The sequence below is a fragment of the Rhinatrema bivittatum genome, chromosome 5 (assembly GCF_901001135.1).
Source record: "Rhinatrema bivittatum chromosome 5, aRhiBiv1.1, whole genome shotgun sequence".
Lineage (NCBI taxonomy): Eukaryota > Metazoa > Chordata > Amphibia > Gymnophiona > Rhinatrematidae > Rhinatrema > Rhinatrema bivittatum.
In genome coordinates, this window is record NC_042619.1 from 25014043 (window position 1) to 25038310 (window position 24268).

Consider the following 24268-nt stretch of genomic DNA (forward strand, 5'->3'; position numbering starts at 1 on the left):
CCAGCGGGTCCTATCACCTCTAATTGGCTGCTGCCGATGAGTCATCATCATGCTGCGACTGTAGGCTGGGCTGCCTGCGGCAAAGAAAAAAAAGACGGCTTCACAGTCCAACCCGCGCAAAACCTTTTCCAGCACAACGGGGAAAAAAAAAGTAGCCCAACTGGGCGTGAAGTAGCCCAATCTGGCAATACTGACATCGCAAGAAAAGCAGAGTAAAACGAAGAATGCAGCAGTCACATGACAAGCAATCCTTCACGTGACACCCAAGCCGCCTTCCCTTCTAGCCCTGGCCACCTCCGGGCGGGGGATGTGCGGAAGGCCGAAACAGCAGCCAATCATAGGCCGCAGGAGCTCCTCCGCCCCGCCCTAGCCCAAAGCAGCCGCCACTCAGCTCCTTTGGTGGGCGTGTCCCCCCCTCTGTGTTTGGCCTCAGTTACCAATCCCAGTCGCTAGTCGTTTCGCTTCGTCTCCTAGTCTGCTGGCTTGTCCTTTTTTTCTCCCTGACGTCAGGCCGCGCGCGGGCTGTGCGCTTGGCCGCCGGAGTCTCGCGCCGGCCGGGTAACGGCTGCCGCTCTTTTGCGGCCCCCGCTGGATGCTCGGCGGTTGCGGGGCAAGTGGCGGAGGCTGCGCTGAGAGACCCTCCCCTCCCCCCCCCCTCCCCAGCCCCCGGCCTGTCTTGGAATGAGCTCCCTAGGCGCCGCTGGCAGAGACGGGATGGCAGCGGGGTCTGCCCCCGGGGTGGCTGTGGTGGCCGGCTCGGCGGCCCGGGCTCTGCACGTCGAGCTGCCCTCGCAGCAGGTAGGTCATAAAATGACCCCGTAGGACTGGCTAGGGGCTGGGGGCCGCCGCTGGAGGAGGGTGAGCCCTTTTCGATGGGGTGCATGTCCGTCTCTGTGACAGGAGCCGGGCGCTGCAGGGATGTTTGGGGACCGCTCTGGCTTTGGGGTGGTTGTTTTTTGTTTTTTTGTTTGTGCTCAGGCTTGGCGAGGATGAGATGAACTCCCAGCGAGGGCAAGAGTGAAAGGTTCCAAGTCCAGAGCTGGGTGGATAGTAAATTGAAATAATGTTAAAAAAAAACATAACCCTGCTGCTCTTGGACTCTGCTTCTGTTCTAAAACAGAACTCCCTGTTGCAACACACTTTGAACTGTTTTGCTGAGAAAAAGTAAATATTTCTCTTGTTAGGATCTGAGACCGGGACACCGTGGGATCTTTATTTCCACAACTGGGGTGTTTAATTCTCCTCCTATCCCCTCTTTCTCTTAGGCAGGTTTGTGAATATAAATCCTCACAGGGACCCTGACTGACTATACCGTTAAATCTAGTAGGGGGGCCCTGCTTGTGTCTGCCTCTGCCTTCACTCTGTCCCGTAGGAGGAACCTTGATTTCTGCCAGTTCCAAATAACTAGGGGAAAAGAGCAGGCATTGGACTAAAATTTAGACTTCTTCCTTTGTGCGACTATTATTTAAAGAGTATATATAATTTGTTTTGATGAAGTAAAAAAGAAATACAAATTTAACTTGCCAAAAATAAAATTAGGTGAAAGAAAACTGACAGAGTAGTTGAATAGGGATATCTTTGTAAAGTTTACAAATGTTTAAGGGTGCTGCTGTAGGAATGTTTAATAAAATGCTGACTTGTAAAACTCATAAACATCTCTGTTGTGAAAGGGAAATAAAACAAATGGTCAAGAGACAGGATGCTGGTCTCGATGGACCTTGATCTGACTTGCTCATCACTGTGTACCAGCAGATAGTGACACATTGTTTATAACTACAGATAGTTTATTTGACATGTAAAACAACCAGCCCCATCATGGGATTTATTTTCCACAGGAGTTTTACCAAACATTGCCTTGCCAGTGCAGTTGGGTTAACTGCCAGAATCTTATTGATAGATTGTAAATAAATCTGATGCTGGGAGCTAATGTAATAATATAATAATGCACAGCAGAAGTGCGGAGTAAACAGCACACACATGAAAGTCAATGCAGAAAAGGTCCCTTGATTTAGAAGTGAATTGTTGTCTAAAAATCTCCTTTGTTGTTTATAATTAAATAAAACAGTTGTATTCATGTATTGAACAGTGCCTTTATTAAGTTTGTTAGCCACACATTCTCCTTTCTGCATAATATAATAATGACAGCAGAAAAGGACCAAATGTTCCATCCAGTCTGCTCAGCAAGCTTTTTATGATAGAATCTGCTGCTCCATGCAGATTACCTCCCATGTTTCTCTTAAGGGTAGTAAATGCAGCTCTGTACAGTTACCACCGAGCCTTATGGTAAGGATAGTAATATTTACAAGCCATATGCACTAACTGCTAAGTGTCGAAAAAAAATCAACGGTTTAGGAAATCATCTTTGCATTTTGGGACTCTTCTAGAGAAGGAAGACAATTCTAATTGAAGTGTGAGACTTTAGAGCAGAGCTTTCCAAACTGTGTGTCGTGACACATTAGTGTGTCGCCTGGTCCACATAGCAGCAGGGCCAGTGGAAGCAGGGAACTACAGCAGGAAGATCGGCGGGGCAGTGGTGGAGCTTACCTCACCATGGCCCGAAGAAAAGGGTCACGTTCACTTCTTCTCCTTCCTGCCTGCACAGCCCAGGAAGAAAAACGTTGCCGGAGCCGCATGGGCAGGAAGGAGGAGGAGCATCTGCCATGTACAGAAGAAGAGCGGCGTTAATGGGCTGCCGCATATCCCACGTTGCGGTGGCCCGAGAAGAGGAGGAAACCTGGTAGCAGGGCCACTGTGGATTCCACGTCGCGGCGACTCGAGAAGAGGAGGAAAGCTGGTAGCAGGGCTGCTGCGGATTCCACGTCGCAGTGGCTCGAGAAGAGGAAACACGGTAGCAGGGTGCTGTGAGAATGAGAACCTGATTGGGTGTTTGAGGGAAGAAGACAGATGGAGAGAAAAGAAATAGAAAAAAAAAAAGACCCTGTAAAAGGAATTGGCAATAAAACAAGAAAGGGAAGGTGGAAAAAAAAAGCTTGTAACCAACTGATTAGAAAACTAAGATCAGACAGCAAAGGTAAAAAAATATATTTTTTAGTGATTGGCATTTTATCTTTGGGAATGTGCAAGAGTAGCACTTTCTCTATGCCGATCTCGCAATGTACGAGATCGGCATGGAGGAAGTAGAAGCCCGCAAATATTTAATACCGCGGGGCCTGCACAGAGGAGGCAGCAGAATGGGCTTCAGTGCCAGTAGCAGCAATCAGCACCTCCCCAAATATCAACATGGCAGCAGTGACAACAGTAGCAGAGGAATGAGAGGCTCTGAGGTTGCTGGCAAAAGAAAGAGAGGGGGGTCTGCCTTCAGTGTGTGCAAGAGTATTAATAGGAGTCTGCCTGGGGGTGTATGTGTGTGAATGGATGGGTGCCTGCCTGAGGCTGTTTCTTTGTATGAGAACGAATGGGTGTCTTCCTGGGGTCTGTCTGTGTGAGAATAGGTGCTTGCCTGTGTGTGGTGTATGTGTGTGTGAGAATAAATTGCTGCCTGCCTGGGAGTCTCTGTGTGTGAGAATGAATGTGTGCTTGTCTGGGGGGTGGGGAGGGAGCGGTGTAAGAATGAATGGGAGCTGCCTGGGGGTCAGTGTGGGTGTAACATTATATGTTTTGTTCGTTTAACCTTTAACCTCTGGTTTGCTAGTAGACTGAATTACTGTGTCGCGAAATTATGTTTGTCTAAAAAGTGTGTCAACATAAAAAGTTTGGAAAGCTCTGCTTTAGAGCCTCCCTTTTCCTATTGGTCCCTTCTTCCACATAGTGGCTTCTGTGTGACTTCCACATCCACCATATCTTTACTTTGTTACAGCTCAATAGGGAGGGATAGGTTGAAGCTCACTTGATTTCCCTGCTCATGATATAATCAAATCATGATGGTAAATTCTTATATGCATAGAAATTTGAGCTGAATGACCTGTTTTCACTGAGCACAGAGTTTGTAGGGGTGGTTTTCATTAGTCAGTAAACTGAATAGGTAAGATCTGCAAGTTGCAAAGCAGTTAAAATAAGACTTCTGAGTTGCATATTTTTATTTATTTATTTATTTATTTATTTACAAAGTGAAAGTCTTTTTTTTACAAAGACTATGTATATATACTGTACTCTTGTATATAATTAACCTCATCTATCTCTCTTTTATTTCCTCCACCCCAGTTCATCAGCCCTTGTTAATTGTAACTGCATCTCTTCATCACGTTTATTTTTGTTCTTGGTTGTATTCATCACACCCCTGTTTTCATGTAAACCGACATGTGAATGCTATCATGAATGCCGGTATAAAAAAATCTTAAATAAATTAAATAAATATAGATGAACAGTTTTGCCCCCACCCCCCCCACCTTCCAACCCCCTTCCAATCCCTCATTCTTACCCCCTCCCTCGGAATACCTTGTTACCCCAAAAAGCCAACTCTTATCAGTTCTTACCAGTTTTGACACGTTACTCCCCATGCTTAAGCTGTATCCAAGTTTTTCTCTCCCCCTGTTCTACTCTATTTTGTCTTATGCTATGGCCATTGAGATGGCTCGCTTGCTAAATTGTGTATATTCTATTGTGGTGGTTGCCATCTTGCTGCGAGCATGAAAGTTTTCCACTTCCTTGGCTTACGTGTGGGTTTGGCGAGTGTTTCAGGCTTGGTGTGAAGATCGAGGAGTTGTTCCTCGTTTGGTTAAGATCTCACTCATTTTGGAAGTTTTGCAGGATGAATGGAATAGATGGTTAACCGTTAATTCCTTGAAGGTACCAGTATCGGCTCTTGCCTGTTTCAGGGGTCAGGTGAATGGTGGATTCTTTTCGGCTCATCCAGATGTGGCCCGTTTCTTGAACTGAGTGAAACAACTTCAACCTTCCTTGCAGTTACCAGTGTCCTTGAGGAGTTTTTTTAATCTTGTTTTGGATTTTTTAATGGGCCCTACATTTTTGACTACTCTGTGTCCCTTCCTTGCGGTTACTGACCTTGAAAACGGTATTTTTTGTGGCAATTGTTCGGCACAGGCCTTGTCTTGGCAGGAGCTGTTCCTTAGTGTGACTCTGGAGGCAATACAGCTGCCTACTGTAACTTTTTTTTTGCCTAAAGTGGTTTTGGATTTTCCCTTGAATCAGTCCATTTCCCTGCCTCTCTGGACAGGGAAAGGAATGCAGAGGAATATCGCATGTTGATTGTCAAGAGGCATATCACGAGGTATCTGGAGGTTTCTAAACCTTTCAGGAAGACAAGTCACCTGTTCGTTCTTCACAGTGGAAGTAAACAGGGCGAGATGGCTTCGCGAGTATAATAGCTTGCTGGATTAAGGAGGTTGTCACAACCACGTATGTGGATGCTGACCAACCGTTGCATAGTCAGGTTATGGCTCATTCCACTAGGGCTCAGGCAGTGTAATTGGATGGAGGTTAGATTATTGTTGTCCATCAGCATTTGCCGAGCTGCACTGGTCCTCCTTGCACACCTTTTCCAGGAATTATCGTCTGGATGTGCAGGACCGGGAGCCTTTGCCCTTGGGGTTTTGACTGGATTGTGGGCAGCCTCTCGCCCTGTTCGGGAGTAGCTTTGGTACATCTCACTTGTTCTTGATCCACCTCTCTAAATGCTAAGAAATGAGAAATTACTATTTACCTGATAATTTCCTTTTGTTTGGTATAGACAGGTGGATCCACCTTCCCACCCTTGGCTGCCATGCTGACTCCACTGTCCTTCTTAGTGGCTGTGTTCTGAGGATAACTGATAAGTTTCAGATTCTAGCTAGCAGTATTATGCTCCTTGTGTGAGCTCAGTGTTTCCTGAGTATTTGCCTGTTGGTCTATTAATATATATACCTTTGCCCTGAGGTCAGCTTTGCTCTGTCTCCATTTGCTGGTAGAGTTGCATAACCCACTTATTCTGAATCCACCAGTCTATACCAAAGAAAAGGAAATTATCAGGCAAGTAGTAATTTCTCATTAATATATCAGGCCCTTAATGCCTGAAAGTATTGGATATCCTTCTGGAATTTGAAAAATGTACTCTTAAAATTAAATGCCAATCACATGCAGGTAATTATTCTGCTGACTTAATTTTGTGCTTAATTTTGATGTAGTGGTTGAATAGGTCCACCAATAACTTCAGATCAGAGGTTTATTGCTTTGGCTACTGAGGTAACTTGAACTGCAAGATTTGTTTGTCACTGTGGTAGCTGCTTAAAATATGCTGGTGTTGTTGCCATATTATAGTATGTGAAATAAAGCATTACTGTGCCATGGTTGTGGGGGGGGGTGATTTTTGGAGGAAATTTAGTGAAAATATTAAAGCACATTTCTTCTGTTAACCTCTCTTCATTATTTTCACTTGAAAATGAATGAATAGATGTGCCTGGGGACCCTGAAGGATGAAGGTTGTGAGTGACAGAAAACTTGCTGGAGATGGAGATAGCAGTGTGGGAATTCTTATATGTGTATGTATTATTGATGCCATTATTAGGATCAGCACGTATATTTACCTCCTTCCCAGCCACTGAGTTCTGCAAATAAAGCACTCCTTGAGATTCCTACAGTCCACCAAGTCCATTTGGGAGAAACAAGGCACCGCACATTTTCTGAAGTTGGCCCTATAATCTGGAATACAGTGCCTGAGTATTTAAGAACTATGATGGAGGTCAAATTATTTAAAAAGTCCCTAAAAACATGGTTACTTCAGTAGACATTTGGAATTAATAACTAAGTATTGCTAGGCCCCAGAGGTGCTCTATATGTAGGCACTTAGGAACTTTTGATTTTATCTTTTATCTTGGCACCACTGTAAGAACAAAGGAAGAGAAGGTTTGATATATTTTTGTGTCATGCCATTTGTTTGCTTCTTGTTTTTATTAATTTTATGTATATTTTAGATTGGAGTGTGCGGTCTAGAAATAATTTTTAAATAAAATAAGTAGTTATGACCATGCCTTTCCACCACTCCCTTTCTCCTGTTGTCCAGTTTTGTGTGAAAGAGGTCTACCTTGTTATAAAGTTTTATATGAATGCCAAGCAGCACTCTTATCTTGTCGGAAGACTGCCTCAGTCCTCCTCAGTTACATTAATGAATTTATTACTGGGGTCTGTACCCTTCAGGGATAAACAGCTGTATAAAAGTTAAGTCTTGGGACAGCTGTTCAATTTTTTTCAGTTTATACCTACTTAAATTACTAGTGAAAAGGGAGTGATAAGTAAGGTTATCAAATTTGCGGATGATACAAATTATTCAAAGTAATTAAATCACAAGCCGATAGTAAGGAATTGCAAGAGGACCTTGTGAGACTGTTGGATCGGGCGTTTATAGCTGTTTAAATCCTTTGTTCATTTAAATTTATTGTAGTCTAACAGAAGATCTCATAATACCTCTATGCTGATCTATGGTGCAACTGCACCTTGAATATTGTGTGCAATTCTGGTTGCTCCCATCTTAAAAAAAAAAAAAAAAAGCTGAACTAGAAATGATAAAGTGAAAGGCTCCCAAATTGCTAAAGGGAGTGGAAAGGCTAAACAGATTAGGATTCTTTAGCTTGGAAAAGACAGCTGAGAGGAGATGTGACAGAAGTTTGTAAAATCATGCGTGGGACTAGGGGATGCTTCGTGAAGCTAATGGGTAGCACTTTTGAAATAAATTGGAGAATGTAGTTTTACTCAGTGCACAGTTAAACTGTGGAAATTATTGCCAGAGGATGCAGTGAAAAGCAGTTAGCATTAGAGATGTGAATCGGAACCAGAATCGGGTCGGATTTCAGTTCCGATACACGTCTCTATAGATGTGAATCGGTTCGGATTTCAGTTCCGATACACATCTCTAGTTAGCATAGTTGGGTTTAAAAAGGATCTAGACAGGTTCCTGGAGGAAGAAACCAGAAACCTCTCTTAAACCCTGCTATGCTAGTTGCCTTGACTGCTTCCTCTGGCAGATTCCATAGCTTGATTGTGTATTGAGAATGGAAAAACCACTTTCTATAATTTGGTTTTAAATTTGCTTGTTAGTTTAATAGTGTCCCTTATTCAATATATTTATAAATGATCTGGAAAGGAATACGACGAGTGAGGTTATCAAATTTGTGGATGATACAAAATTATTCAGAGTAGTTAAATCACAAGCGGATTGTGATACATTACAGGAGGACCTTGCGAGACTGGAAGATTGGGCATCCAAATGGCAGATGAAATTTAATGTGGACAAGTGCAAGGTGTTGCATACAGGGAAAAATAACCCTTGTTGAAGTTACACGATGTTAGGTTCCATATTAGGAGCTACCACCCAGGAAAAAGATCTAGGCATCATAGTGGATAATACTTTAAAATCATCGGCTCAGTGTGCTGCAGCAGTCAAAAAAGCAAACAGAATGTTGGGAATAGTTAATAAAACGGAAAATGTTTATAATGCCTCTGTATCGCTCCATGGTGAGACCGTACCTTGAATACTGTGTACAGTTCTGGTCGCCACATCTCAAAAAAGATATAGTTGTGATGGAGAAGGTACAGAAAAGGGCAAACAAAATGATAAAGGGGATGGAACAGCTCCCCTATAAGGAAAGGCTGAAGAGACTATTTATTTATTTTTATATACCGACATTCGATCTGCGATATCACATCAGTTTACATTCAGGTACTGTAGGTATTTCCCTGTCAGGGCTTTTCAGCTTGGAGAAGAGACGGCTGAGGGGGTTATGATAGAGGTCTTTAAAATCATGAGAGGTCTTGAACTAGTAGATTAGAATTGGTTATTTACACTTTTGGATAATAGAAGGACTAGGGGGTACTCCATGAAGTTAGCAAGTAGCACATTTAAGACTTAGAGAAAATTCTTTTTCACTCAACGCACAATTAAGCTCTGGAATTTGTTGCCAGAGGATATGGTTAGTGCAGTTAGTGTAGCTGGGTTCAAAAAAGGATTGGATAAGTTCTTAGAGGAGAAGTCCATTAATCAAGTTGACTTGGGGAATAGCCATTGCTATTAATTGCATCAGTAGAATGGGATCTCCTTGGTGTTTGGGTATTTGCCAGGTTCTTGTGGCCTGGTTTGGCCTTTGTTGGAAACAGGTTGCTGGGCTTGATGGACCCTTGGTCTGACCCAGCATGGCAATTTATGTTCTTGTTTTAGTATTATTTGAAAAGGTAAATAACTGTCCTTGTTTGCCCATTCCGCCCCACTAAGAACATGCCATACTGGGTCAGACCAAGGGTCCATCAAGCCCACATATAAACTTCCTATCATATGCGTTTTCAAGCTGTTTAGCTTTTTTTCATAAGCGGGCCTTTCCATCCCCTTCTTGGTCCCTTAAGAACATAAGAAATGCCGTACAGAGTCAGACCAAAAGGTCCATCAAGCCCAACATCCTGTCTCTGACAGTGGCCAATCCATGTCACTCGGAAGGATCCCAAGAATAGATCCAATCCTTTTTGCTCATAACCAGGAATAAGCAGAGGCTTTCTTAAGGCTACATAGCTAATAGTGGTGTGGACAAGTTATTGGAGGAAAAGTTCATAAACAGTTATCAGCCAGGTAGACTTGGGGAAAGCCATTGCATATCCCTGAGAGTGAGCAACAAGAAATAAATCTACCTTTTGGAATATACTTGGCAGTTGGGACCTGAACTGGCCACTATCAAAGACAGGATGCTGAGCTTGATGGACCATCACCCAGCATGGCATATCATGTGTTCTCATAAGCGTTTCTGTGCTTGATTTATTTATGTAATTTATATTCCGCATATTCAATATGATCTTGGCGGATCACAAATCAAACATACATAAATATATTAAAATAGATATTCATGTCTAATGCTTTTAGTTGTTTGACATCACCTATGGCAATTACATAAGAACATGCCATACTGGGTCAGACCAAGGGTCCATCAAGCCCAGCATCCTGTTTCCAACAGTGGCCAATCCAGGCCATAAGAACCTGGCAAGTACCCAAAAACTAAGTCTATTCCATGTTACCGTTGCTAGTAATAGCAGTGGCTAATTTCTAAGTCAACTTAATTAATAGCAGATAATGGACTTCTCCTCCAAGAACTTATCCAATCCTTTTTTAAACACAGCTATACTAACTGCACTAACCACTTCCTCTGGCAAGAAATTCCAGAGTTTAATTGTGCATGAGTGAAAAAGAACTTTCTCCGATTAGTTTTAAATGTACCACATGCTAACTTCATGGGGTGCCCCCTAGTCTTTCTATTATTCGAAAGTGTAAATAACTGATTCACATCTACCCGTTCTAGACCTCTCATGATTTTAAACACCTCTATCATATTCCCCCTCAGCCGTCTCTTTCTCCAGTCTGAAAAGTCCTAACCTCTTTAGTCTTTCCTCATAGGGGAGCTGTTCCATTCCCCTTATCATTTTGGTAACCCTTCTCTGTACCTTCTCCTTCGCAATTATATCTTTTTTGAGATGCGGCAACCAGAATTGTACACAGTATTCAAGGTGCGGTCTCACCATGGAGCGATACAGAGACATTATGACATTTTCCATTTTATTCCCCATTCCCTTTCTAATAATTCCCAACATTCTGTTTGCTTTTTTGACTGCCGCAGCACACTGAACCGACTATTTCAATGTGTTATCCACTATGACGCCTAGATCTCTTTCATGGGTAGTAGCATCTAATATGGAACCTAACATTGTGTAACTATGGCATGGGTTATTTTACTCTATATGCATCACCTTGCACCTTGCACTTATCCACTTTAAATTTCATCTGCCATTTCGATGCCCAATTTTCCAGTCTCACAAGGTCTTCCTGCAATTTATCACAATCTGCTTGTGATTTAACTACTCTGAACAATTTTGTATCATCTGCAAATTTGATTACCTCACTCATTGTATTTCTTTCCAGATCATTTATAAATATATTGAAAAGTAAGGGTCCCAATACAGATCCCTGAGGCACTCCACTGCCCACTCCCTTCCACTGAGAAAATTGTCCATTTAATCCTACTCTCTGTTTCCTGTCTTTTAGCCAGTTTGTAATTCACAAAAGGACATCGCCACTTATCCCATGACTTTTTACTTTTCCTAGAAGCCTCTCATGAGGAACTTTGTCAAACGCCTTCTGAAAATCCAAGTACACTACATCTACCAGTTCACCTTTATCCACATGTTTATTAACTCCTTCGAATAAGTGAAGCAGTTTGTGAGGCAAGACTTGCCTTGGGTAAAGCCATGCTGACTTTGTTCCATTAAACCATGTTTTTCTATATGTTCTGTGATTTTGATATTTAGAACACTTTCCACTATTTTTCCTGGCACTGAAGTCAGGCTAACCGGTCTGTAGATTCCCGGATTGCCCCTGGAGCCCTTTTTAAATATTGGGGTTACATTAGCTATCCTCCAGTCTTCAGGTACAATGGATGATTTTAATGATAGGTTACAAATTTTTACTAATAGGTCTGAAATTTCATTTTTTAGTTCCTTCAGAACTCTGGGGTGTATACCATCCGGTCCATGTGATTTACTATTCTTCAGTTTGTCAATCAGGTCTACCACATCTTCTAAGTTCACCGTGATTTGGTTCAGTCCATCTGAATCTTACCCATGAAAACCTTCTCCAGTACAGGTACCTCCCAAACATCCTCTTCAGTAAACACCGAAGCAAAGAAATCATTTAATCTTACTGCGATGGCCTTATCTTCTCTAAGTGCCCCTTAATCCCTCGATCATCTAACGGTCCAAATGACTCCCTCACAGGCTTTCTGCTTCGGATATATTTAAAAAAACTTTTTACTGTGAGTTTTTGCCTCTACAGCCAACTTCTTTTCAAATTCTCTCTTAGCCTGTCTTATAAATGTCTTACATTTAACTTGCCAACGTTTATGCATTATCCTATTTTCTTCTGTTGGATCCTTTTTCCAATTTTTGAATGAAGATCTTTTGGCTAAAATAGCTTGTTTCACCTCCCCTTTTAACCATGCCGGTAATCGTTTTGCCTTCTTTCCATCTTTCTTAATGTGTGGAATACATCTGGACTGTGCTTCTAGGATGTTGTTTTTTAACAATGATCACGCCTCTTGCACACTTTTTACTTTTGAAGCTGCTCCTTTCAGTTTTTTTCTAACTATTTTTCTCATTTTATCAAAGTTTCCCTTTTGAAAGTTTAGTACGAGAGCCGTGGATTTGCTTACTGTCCCCCTTCAAGTCATTAATTCAAATTTGATCATATTATCCTGTCCTCTCTTTTCACCCTATTGCAAGGAGTACCACAAGGCTCCTCCCTCTCCTCCACCCTATTTAACATATATCTCCTCCCCCTCTGCCATCATCTGTCTGATCTCGGTCTCAAAATCTACATCTACATAGATGATGTCCAAATCATCATCCCTATCCGTGAATCACTAACTGCCACCCTAAACGTTTGGGAGAAATGCCTTTCCTCTATTAACACATTACTTACCTCCCTTCAACTCGCCCTCAATTCTGCTAAAACTGAGTTCCTCCTCATCCATAACCTCCAGACCCTTAAGCTGACCCATCCTAATGACCCCTCGACCACCTCTTTCATTTCACAACCCTCTGTACGTAACTTAGGCGTTCTAATTGACCCACATCTGAACCTTAAGAGCCACGTTAACTCCGTCATAAAAGGAGGTTTCTATGAGCTCATGGTCATAAAAAAGCTCAAGCCCCTACTTCATACTCATGATCTCAAAACTGTTATCCAAGCTACCTTAACATCTAAGTTGGACTACTGCAACTCACTGTACCTTGGCCTCCCCTTCTCCACCATCAGACCTCTCCAGATACTTCAAAATGTGACAGCAAGGTTAATCAGTAACGCACGTAAATCAGACCATATAACTCCTATCCTCAAAGACCTACACTGGCTCCCCATTTCATCCTGCATCCTGTTCAAAACCCTCACCATCATACACAAAGCTATCTACAATCATAACTCCACATGGCTCAATGAACCGCTCCAACCCACCCAATCTGTCCGCCCCACCAGAACGAACCTCAAATGCACTTTACAAGTCCCCACACTTAAGAAAGCCCGACTCTCAGCCACAAAGGCCCGTGCCCTCTCTATTGCTGGCCCCACTCATTGGAATTCTCTGCCTCCCAATCTCCGTCTGGAGCCATGCCCATTTAAATTCAGAAAATTGCTAAAGACCTGGCTTTTTCAGCAGGCCTTCCCGGATTAACACTCTTGACCCCGTTGTCCTGCCCCCTCCACGTTTAGCCTACTTAATCTAGTAAAACTTGTAATCCTGTTTAACCCTATGTACGTTTGTAACCCTGTTTAACCCTATATGCGGTTGTAAATCAACCGTAATTCAAGTAATCCTCTCAGATCCATATGTAAATTTGTAAATTGAGTAATCCTGTAAATCTTGTATATTCCGATATTTGTTAACGATCTTTCCATCTATCCTGTTTCTCTCCTTTTACTTTAGTTTGTCAGGCTTGCTTTTATCGAGCCTCCTACCTTTGCCTTTCGGTTGTCCACCCCCCATTCCCTGTTAATTGTATTTTCCAACTTTTGTTATTATGTAAACCGATATGATGTGTATTTTAATGTCGGTATAGAAAAGCTGTTAAATAAATAAATAAAATATTATGATCACTATTGCCAAGCGACCCCACCAGCATTACCTCTCTCACCAAATCCTGTGCTCTTCTGAGAATTAGATCTAAAATTTCCCCCTCTCTTGGTTCCTGAACCAAATGCTCCATAAAGCTGTCATTTATTTCATTCAGGAACTGTATCTCTCTAGCGTGTCCCGATGATACATTTACCCAGTCAATATTGGGGTAATTGAAGTCTCCCATTATTACCGCACTACCAATTTGGTTAGCTTCCCTAATTTCTCTTAGCATTTCACTGTCTGTCTCACCATCTTGACAAGGTGGACGGTAGTATATTCCTATCACTATAGTCTTCCCCGACACACAAGGGATTTCTACCCATAAAGATTCAATTGTGCATTTAGTCTCATGCAGGATATTTATCCTGTTGGACTCTATGCCATCCCGGACAAAAAGCACCACACCGCCTCCCGGGTGCTCCTCTCTGTCATTGCGATATAATTTGTACCCCGGTATAGCACTGTCCCATTGGTTGTCCTCCTTCCACCATGTCTCTGAGATGCCAATTAAGTCTTTGTCATCATGCACTGCTATACATTCTAATTCTCCCATCTTACTTCTTAGACTTCTGGCATTAGCATACAAACATTTCAAAGTTTGTTTTTTGTTCTGTTCTTTTTCACGATGCAGTAGCTAAAGGTGTAGAGAAGATATGAACCAGTGAACTGAGTAGATAGAAGATGGAGATTGCAGGCAAACTAACAGAGCACAAGTACGGGAAGGAAGGATAGTAAAGAAGATATGGTGGAAAGGACATGTCCAGTTTAACCTCAAGTTGAAAGGCCAAATTAAATGTTTTAAATATTCTTGTCCATTTTTATCACTGGACCTTTAAATTGGAGATGTTATTAGTAGGATAACATTCCAGAGTAGAAAGTCCTTAGTCTTGAGGCTGTATGTTCTCTCTCTTTTTTCCTAAGAATGATTAGGAAGAGTGATAAGATAAGGCTATTGGCCATACAGGCCAGATGGCATAAGATCTGTTTGAGATACTGGGCTGGGGAAGGGTGAAAGGTTATTGAAATTAAAAGGAGAAAGCTGACATTGATAGCTAACTTGCTTTGCATCTCATTTTGTAAACAAAGGGTAACACATCAGATCATGTTAGTGCTTTATGAATATGTACTCTGAATTTTTCCCAGGAACAATGTGTTAGTCTGGAAACCATGTGCCATGGTGTGTTAATGTCAGCATTACAATGTAGAGGGAGGCAGTTCAGTGGCAGTACAGCATACTGTTTTGTGGAAGACCCAGATTTGATTCCCAGGCCTGTTTTCCTTGCGGTGGGGGCTGGGGAAGAGTCTCTGCCATTGTATAATGGTAACACCTAGTGGCCAGACTTGGGTTCCACACTTGCTGAGCTCTGAAAGAAGCCAGCTCCTGGGAGCGGATGATCACTGCAATAGCTGGGCTAAGTTGGGAGGGGATAAAAATAGGGGAAAAACTCCTGGGTAGTTGCAAATGAAGGGTCATGGTTCCATGGCCAAGCAGAGCCTGGTTCTGAATTGTGAAGTGTTTCAAGTAATTGACCCTTTGCAGACAATCAAGAATACTCCTGGTCTCAATATAACATGTTGGTGATTTGGGTTTTGAAAACAATTTTATGATTTCCTCCACATATCCTACAAAACTTGCAGAGAAGTAAGCATATCTAGACAGTTAAAAGCTGTGGTTTTCATTTGTATGAATTATGAAGGCTTATGATGATAGTTTATATTGTAGATATGCAACAGCCTCAAATTAATCTCTTAAATAATAGTTTTCGATGTGTAATTGTTGAGTGCAGTAATTTGATACAGAAATGTGTCAGCTATTTCTGTTGTAATTTTTACTAAAGAAAGTGTAATTTATTTTCAGTAATATTGCATCATTCCATTTCTCAACATTTAAAATGTGGAAAATCTTTGTAGCTGGAGCAGCCTAATCACTGGGTTAACATGAAAGAGGAAGTATGTGCTGAACAGTGTAACAATATTGTTCTAGTGAAGAAAAAACAAAGGAAATTCAACTTTTAAACTGGTCTTCCTTCTGATAATAAAATTCAGTATCACATCAGTTTAGCTTATTTATGTCCTTGCTGCTGCTGGCCTGAATAATTTTTATTCATTCCAGTTTGTATACCATTACATTCCTTTACTTCCTGGTAGACCAGTCTTCATATAGGGGATTTCTCCCCTCTACAGCTGAGACAGCAAACATATCTCTTTCATGGCCTCATTCGGGGCTATAAGGGAGGTATGGTCCGAGGCTTTTGCCGGTAGTCTATCTCTGGTAAATGTGGACATGTGAGGATGGCAGCTCCCAGAGCCTAGGTTTGGCTCTGGCCTGGTAGTGCCTCTGTTGCTCATGCAACAACAGCCCTTAAGAGTTCTTTTCCCAGTGGTAGTGTTCTCCCAGGCCTTTGCCCTGGTTGAGCCCCTGGGGAATATCTCTGTTCACCCAGGGGTCTGTGGAATTTCCAGATAAAAGTTCCTGGTTTCTAAGGGGAGCTGGGAGTGGAGCTCTTTAAAAAAAAAAAAAAAAAAAAAAAAAAAAAAGACACAGCAAGACGGCTCCCTCTCTTTCTTTCTCTCTTCCTCCCTCTCCTTGCTCCCCGGTGCTTGGCCGGAAGCAAAAGAAAAGAAGGAACTGGAGGAAGCTGGTTCTGCAGGAGCAACTGGCAGCGGGGCCCCAGTACCTGCTGGGCTGTTTGAGGAGGGAAGGTGGCAGTAGAATGATATGCTGGTGTGGGAAAGTGTCAGTGAAAATTTGCACTGCGAATTGCTTAAGCTTGGAGCAGTGGCTGCAGTGCTGCAAAGTACTGCGGGATTGCCACAAGGGGAGGGCTTCTTCCTCACCACAGTTGCATTCTTATTGAGCCCTGTGACATGTGTGGGGCCAAATAGGTCTCAAGTGTAGCTGGATTGTTTTGCCCAGTGTGTTGGGAAGAACTGAGTGGGGATCTCAAGAGGAAGTTTAACACCTCTCCTCAGCCTCCTAGGAAAGATCTACTGAGGACTGAGTTACTGACGCCCAGCTAGCCATTTTGTGCGGGGAAGACCCCTGTGATGGCAGGGGAAATGAACCCTCTCCCACTAGAGGAGGTGACAGGAGGGCAACTCAGGTGTAAGATCACCTATCAGAATGAGTCAGGAGGCCCAGAGAGGCCAGCAGACCTCTGGCAGGATTTCATTCCCCAGATTTCATGGGACTGTACATAAAGCTTGAATCTCATGGTTGTAGCTATGTCATCAAGAGGTCAACACCCAAGCAACTAAGAGAAGAGTTGGAGCCACCTGCCTTGGGATGCGTGAATACTTAAAATTCCAGGGAAGTGTCTGCAACATGCAGCAGGAAGAGGAGTTCTCCTCGGAAGAAGATGACGCCACTGTAGTCTGTTCAGGGAAGAAGGGCTGGTGGCTTTCATTTCCAGTTTGGTATCAGCTTTTGAGGATTTTGGACACCATCTCTAAAGATCCTAATGAAGGAGACCCTATTCTTCAAAGGATCAGGAAACCACCAAAAGCATTTATTTTGCCCAGTGCCTTTGAGGTGCATGGTCCTTACAGAATAGAATAGCCCTCAAGGCAGACTTTGAAGGGAGCAGGATTTTAAGCAGAATCTATCCCTTGCCTTTAGAGAGAAATAGCCTTCTCTGGGTTCTGCGGGTCAATGCTGTGGTCACAAAAAGTACATGACCATGATTCCTGTAGAAGGGGAATTGGCTCTGAAGGACCCATAGGACAGGAAAACAGTCAGTTCTTAAGCAGCTTTCACAACAAATGTAATGGCTTTTCAGGTCTCCATTTTCAAGGGTTGTTTCCCAGGTAGCTCTTTGCTTGATTCAGCAGCTCCCGGAGAGCACAGAAATAGGCTGTCTCAAATTGGCCTTAGTCTATAGCAAATGATATGTATGACCTTTATGAGAATGTCTTTGTCACTGGACAGCAGACTCTGTGTTGAAGTAACAACTCTGCAAGATGCCCTTCAAGGGAAACCTGCTTTTTGGAGAGGACCTGGAAAAGCTAGTGAAAGACCTGAGGGAATCAAAGCCCCTGAGGATAGAATGCAGTCAGGCAGGATTCAGATCTCAGCATTCTTGAGACTGGCATAAGTATAAGCTTGACAGATGCTCACCTTCAGGTGCAAGGAGTAAGAACCAGCCCTTTCAGGAGTTGAGAGTGAAGCCAGAGTTACCTGCAGCAGTCGCTCAGCCCAATGACCTTTATTAGGTCCCTCGAATGATGGTGTCAGTGGGCAGCTGCCTATTGGAGTACTACACCGAGTGGGCCTGAATCACATTGGACCAGTGGGTCCTAGACATCGTACAGAAGGGATACACTCCCAAATGTATGAAGCCAATCCCAAAGATCATTTTGTAGTTTCCTCATGCGCTTCTCTTGTTTTGTGCTATTAAAGCAAATATTTAATACTAGCAGCTTAAAGAAAGTATGGAATATTCCAGGAGAGTATGGCATTACCAGCAAAGCAGTTCAGAAGCTGTCTGAGAGCATTGTTGACACAATAGATTAGATTACTAGCTCCAATTTACATTCCAATGAGCTAGTTAGTTTGCATAACATAGCCTTCTCATCAGCAGGTCCAGCTCTCTGGAACTCGATCCCACCTGATTTGAGACAAGAGCCATGCTCTTTAACATTTAGGAAAAGACTAAAAACTTGGCTTTTCAAAAAAGCATTTCCAAGCCTTGAATAAAACCTCCTCTCACTAGCACTAACTCGTATGCAATAATGGAATGTAAACACGAATCAACCAACCTCAAACCCTCTCTCACTAATTCCTGCTGAATATTTATCATACTATTACCATTCACAACTGTCATATTTATTCATTTGATTACCTATGTACCGTTTCATAGTCTTATTTTTTCACTTGCTATTCTAATGTATCAATAGGCTGAAATGTAAATATTGTGCTGTTCAATTTCTCCCCTTCCATCCCAAGTTTATTTTCCTTGTTTTTTGTAACTTTCCCTCTCTCTTTTTCTGATTCACTGTATTTAAAGTTCAAGGTTCTTATTGAAAATATTGTTTTTTACGTTACGTTATGCTTTACACTCCTTGTTATTTGTAAACCGGGTTGATGTGATGCCTATCATGAAACTCGGTAAAACAAAAACAATAAATAAATAAATAAATAAATAAATTTTCCTAATTTGTTGGCATTATAATTTTATCTCATATCTTAATGGGACTGGGCTTCTTGTAAGTCATGTGATTTCTTGTAAGTTGAGCCCAGAAAGCAGTAAAACTTATGGCTGAACTAGACATTTTTTTAACTTTTACCATCCATTCTAGCATTTCAGCATATTCTGGTAATTTAGCAACCTTGAATAGTTTTACAAGTCTGATCAATGCAATTTAACAGTGCAGTAATGATTTTCTACTTAACTAGTCTAGCCTTAGAAGAGGAGAGGCAGTCAAAGGGATAATGGCAAAATTGCAGGATCTCCAAGCAGTTATGTTCATGCCCCTTGCAAGAAAGGGGCAAAGTTCCTATTCAATATTAATTTATTTAAAAAGATTTATAACCTGTGCATTACACTAGAGTTCATGGCAGTTTACATAAGTTACAATCATAATATAAAAACAGAAGAGCAAATGCAACAGCACAAATAAAAGCCCAAGAGAACTTTAGAAAAAAATTAAATCATACTATTGGAATTCCTTCAGTACCCTTAAAAGCCAGAGAGAAGAGATTAAGTATTCAATGCCTTTTTAAAGGACTTTGCGGTTGAGGCAATCTGTAGCTGATCCAGGATAGCATTCCACAATTGAGGACTTGCAATTGAAATTGCTCTGTTTCTAGTAATATCTCTTGCTAGTTTAAGAGTTGGAATTTCTAAGAGGTTTTTATTTGCTGATTGTAGATCTCTAGTAGGCTTGTAGAGGCAGAGGGAAGAAGTGAGCCATGCAGAGCACTCGATCAAAAAAATTGTATATTATAGCCAACACTTTATACTGTGTATACCAAGCAATTGGGAGCCAATGAAGCCTTGCAGGTACTGGAGTAATGTGATTTCTATTTTGTGATCCTGAAAAAGGAAAGATCATTCCACTTGGTGTTGAACCTAAAAGGGGTCAATAAATGCCTAAATGTGCTCCACTTCCAGATAGAAATACTTCATTCGATCATAGTATCAGTGAGGGAAGGAAGATTGAAGAAAGCTATTTCCATATTCAGATTTGGTTGTTCGACATGCTGGACCAGCATTTTCAATTTCAGGCATTACCCTTTGGTCTAGTAACAGCCCCCAGGACCTTCACCAAGGTTATGGTGGTAACGGTGGCTCTCCACAAACAGGACATAATGGTATGTCTATACTTGGATGACTGGCTCATCACAGCCAAATCATCTCAGGAGAGTCACTGGGCCTCTGAGACAGTGGTCCAGCTCCTTCAGCAAGTAGGATGGGTAGTAAACTGTACAAAGAGCAACTTGGAGCTCTCTTGGACTTTGGATTCTTTAGGGGCTCATTTTGATATGAGACGAGGTCAGGTTTCGCTGTTGCCCAACAGAGTAGCCAAGCTAATAGATCAGGCACTAGCTTTCCAGACTCAGGAGTTCCCCAGAATGTGGGACAAAATTAATCTCTTAGATCTCATGGAACCCTGCCTCTCAACATTCAAGAAAAAACTTAAGACCTGTCTCTTCCGCCAAGCCTTCTCAGATCCCCCTGACACACATTAGCCGAGGTTCTATGGATCTCCGTACCTCCTTTAAGTTTCTAATAAGATCCTCCCCTGACGCACCAATTGTTTATACTCGTTTACTGCGTTCCTAGGCCTTTTTTCTTCCAGCTATCTATGCCTCCAAGTTTACTATCCTTGTTGAATGTAACTTTGTTTTTCCTGTTTATACTATTGTATTTGGTTCAATCCCCCAATTCAATGTAAACTGATCTGGTCTTTTAACCATGATGATCGGTATAGAAAAGTGTTAAATAAATAAATAAATAAAATCTTTGCTGGATCTGGTCCCATGGGCTAGGGCACACATGCATCTGCTTCAGTAGTCCCTGTTTTTGCAGTGGTTGCCCTCCTCCAGGGGTTAGCAAGTTCGTCTGTAGGTTCCCTCGAGGGTAAGAAGGTATCTGGATTGGTAGCTACAGACCTCCAACCTGCAGAAAAAGATAGCCTTAGGATCCCCCAACTGGATTATAGTCATAACAGACACCAATATGAGAGGATAGGGTGTGCATTGCTAGGGCCAACTGGCCCAAGGGTATTGGTTAGGAGCAGAAGTGTTGTGGTCAATAAACAGGCTAGAGACAAGAGCCATTAGGTGGCTCTGCAGAGCTTCCTCCCACTAATAAGGGAGAATGCAGTTAGGGTCTTGTCAGATAATACCACAGTATTGTCATATGTAAACAGGCAAGGAGGCACCTGCAGCCTCCTGGTAGTGCAGGAAACTGCCCAGTTTGAGAGGGCAGAGGAAAATCTCAACCTCTCTGCATCCTACGTAGCAGGGAAGGAGAATCTTCAAGCCAGTTTGCTCAGCAGGAATAGGCTGGACCTGGGAGAGTGGCAGCTGTGTCCAGAAGATTTACAAATGGTTGTGGATCTATGGGGTTGCTCAGGTGCGTTTCTTATGGTGACACAGGCAAATGCCAAGGCAGACATATTCTTCGGTCAAGGACAGTGTCTGTTCCAGTGGCATACAAGCACTCATGCCAACTGGCCCAAGGGTATTGGCCACAGCTCAGCCATTGAATGTCCCCCCCCCACCCCTGTGGCCTCTTGTAGGAAAGATAAAGGACCATCTATCCATGGTAATTCTAGTAGCCCCAGTTGGCCAAGGAGGCCATGATTTGCAGACCTAGTGAGGCTGCTGAATGAATCGCCATTGTATTTTCCCAGGGAGCGGGGCCTACTCTGGATAAGTCCAGTTCCAGTGGAAGATCCGTCTCCAATCTCTCTTGCGACTTGGACCTTCAAAGGGCATGCCTGCATAAGAGAAGTTTACTTCTCAGCTGTGATTACTAGAAGCAAGGAAGTTATCTATCTTCTTTACTTACAATAGAATTTGGTGAGTATTTGAGTGTTTCTTTGACAAACATGGACTCTCCCCATGGAAAGCAGACATCTCACAAGCAAGCCTGGACAAGGAGTTGGCCCTTAATTCCCTGAAGGTACAGATAGCAGCTATTTTGTGCTATAGAGGCCAGATTAGGGCAATGCACCCAGACATAATCTGGTTCCTGAAAAGGGTGGATCTTAGTATGTCTTGAGGGCTCTAGTTAAGCTACACTTTGAGCCAGTAAAAAAGGCATTAATGAAGGACTTGTCTCTGAAAAACCACGTTTCTAGTAGTGATCTGTTCGGCTAGGTTTATGTTGGAGCTGCCGACTCATTCATGTAGGGACCCTTATTTACTTTATTCCCCAGAATCGGTCATCTTTTGTCCAGTCCCATCCTTTGTTCCTAGGGTGGTATCGGCCTTTTGTGTGAGCCAGTCTATCTCCATTCCAGATTTTTATAGCAGTGATTATCAGGGACATGTGTGAACGCTTTTAGGAAAAGCTGTTTGTGTTCGGGATCAAAGAAGTGAAATATTACAGGCTGTACGTGCAGGCCAAGCCAGACCCCAAGGTCTTTGGGGCAAGAATCATTAAAGCAATTCTGTCTGGCTACCTCCCCAGCGAGGAGTAGCTTTGGTAACTCCCATATGTGAGGATGGGTCTAGCAGAAAGAAAAGGAAAATTAAATGTATCATTTGAATTAATAAAATTTAAATTAAAAAACTAATTTACATTAAATGAAATGACAAAAGATGAACAAGTCAGCAATATACAAGTAAATCCCAACAGTATTATAGAGGACTTCTGTCACTTCTAGCTCATATTAATGGGGAGAGCAAAGCACTATAATACAGATAAAAATAAATCTTCCAAAATTCTGGAAAATTTAATAAACATACATTTTTAGCTCTCACATGATTTTCCAAGACTTCCAATTGTTTGAGTGATAAAACAACTGAAAGATACACAGGGAATGTAACATTTTGCGTAGATTACGTCAATGGGAACAACATTTTATTTTTAAGTGGCAGACATTAGAGCCCACTGTGAATAACGATGTAGAGTGGGTGGCGTTTATGTGATTATATGTTTGCAGATATAGGATGGGTTGTTTCCAATTGTAACACAAGTGATAGATGCAGTGCATACAGTAAGCTATTAGTGATTTGAGATGAGTTTAGGTAGTGAGGCGTTGGTATTTTGAGTTCCTGTTGATTATACAATTTGGACTGCTTTAATGTGGAAAGGTTTTGTGTGCGTGTGTGATTTGGAGTGTTTATATATGGGAGGGTTAGAGCAATGGATTTGTAGCACTGGCGCATGGAAGATTACATTGATGGATTTATAGCACTGGTGTGTGGCGGTTTTAAAGTGCTGGGGGTATTTATGTAGTGGTGTGCGTTATGTGCAGTGAAGCATTTTGATTGGCTACATTTTTATGCCGTGTGTCAATCAGCTTGGTATCACCTTGAGTTTGCTGGTAGATGGGAGGAGTTGCACATTGCGTATGGTAGCGCAGCATAGCACTTCACGTGTGATGATGGCCTCTGATTGATTGGACGAGTTCAATATAACTATGTAAGTCAGTTTGGTGCGTTCTTGTAACGTCGGAACATCATGAATGGCGGTGTTTTGTTGTTTTGAAAAGAGACGTTATATACGGCAGTATTTGGTCTGCGAATCTTAGGTTTTGTAAGTATTTGTTTGATTAATTATGTTTGATTAGATACGTGATAAAAAAATTTTTTGTGTGTTTTTCGACAGCTTCATAGGAGGCTACAGTATAATTGCCTATTGATGTCATTCGTGTCCTCGCTCATTTAAGGATCTGTTGTGGTAATTACTTTTTAGTAGCATTTATTATACATAGGTGTTATGTTCGGCGGCCCGTGACTTACCCCATCGGACCGCTGCACTCACCCTCGGTCCTGCGAGGCGGGCGCCCCATGTCCCGGTACGGGGACTGGCGTTCGGTGTGCTGCCGCGCACGCCAGGGCCAGTGCAGTGCGTGGCTCCTCGCGTCGGGGGGGTCCCTTGTGCGGGCCGCACTCTGCTCTCTCTGCCCTTCCCCCCTGTTCGGCGCACGAGCGCGTGACAGCCTGGTCTCCTAAAGGGCCAACATCAAGGGGACGGATCCTGAAGCCCATGGCCCTTACTGATGACTTCATTAAGCCTGGGACTATTTAAAGCCAGGTCCTGTCTTCAATCAGCGCCTCAGCAACGGGTCCTGCTCTCCTGTAGAGTGCGAGTTGTCTGCGTTCCTGCCTTCGCCTTGCTTTGTTCCTGCCTTGCTCCTCGTCCCTTGGATTGCTCTTTCAGTTCTGACTCCTTGCCTGGTACTCGACTCTGCTTGAACTCCGCCTGCCCTAACTCCTTGCTTGGTATCCGGCTCCCCGCCTGTTGCCTTACACTGTCTGCCCAATGCCAGTCTCCTCTGTTGAACCTCACCTTCGCTTCATCTACTTGCCCCCTGGCATTGCTGGGAAGTCCTGCCAGCCCCGGTACTCTAGGGCTCAACCTGCGGGGAACGAGGGTTGGTATAGGTGAAGCTCCCGTTGGGCCTTTCCTCCTGTTCTGCCTCGCTGACGACAAGGACCTCCAGGGTTGTTGAGGCAAGGTTGTTGCTACCCCTGGGGGTAGCAACAACCTTGCCTCAGC

General features: G+C 42.8%; 1 protein-coding gene across 1 annotated transcript in view; it reads left to right on the forward strand.

Annotated features, from left to right (window-relative positions):
- The first annotated feature begins 481 nt into the window (after positions 1 to 481).
- The window catches only part of UVRAG (UV radiation resistance associated), a 321095-nt gene continuing 297308 nt past the window's right edge, over positions 482 to 24268 (forward strand). Inside the window, exon 1 of the mRNA XM_029602151.1 lies at positions 482 to 798. Coding sequence (XP_029458011.1) covers positions 682 to 798 — 117 coding nt within the window. The 5' untranslated portion in view covers positions 482 to 681. The remainder of the gene's footprint in view (positions 799 to 24268) is intronic.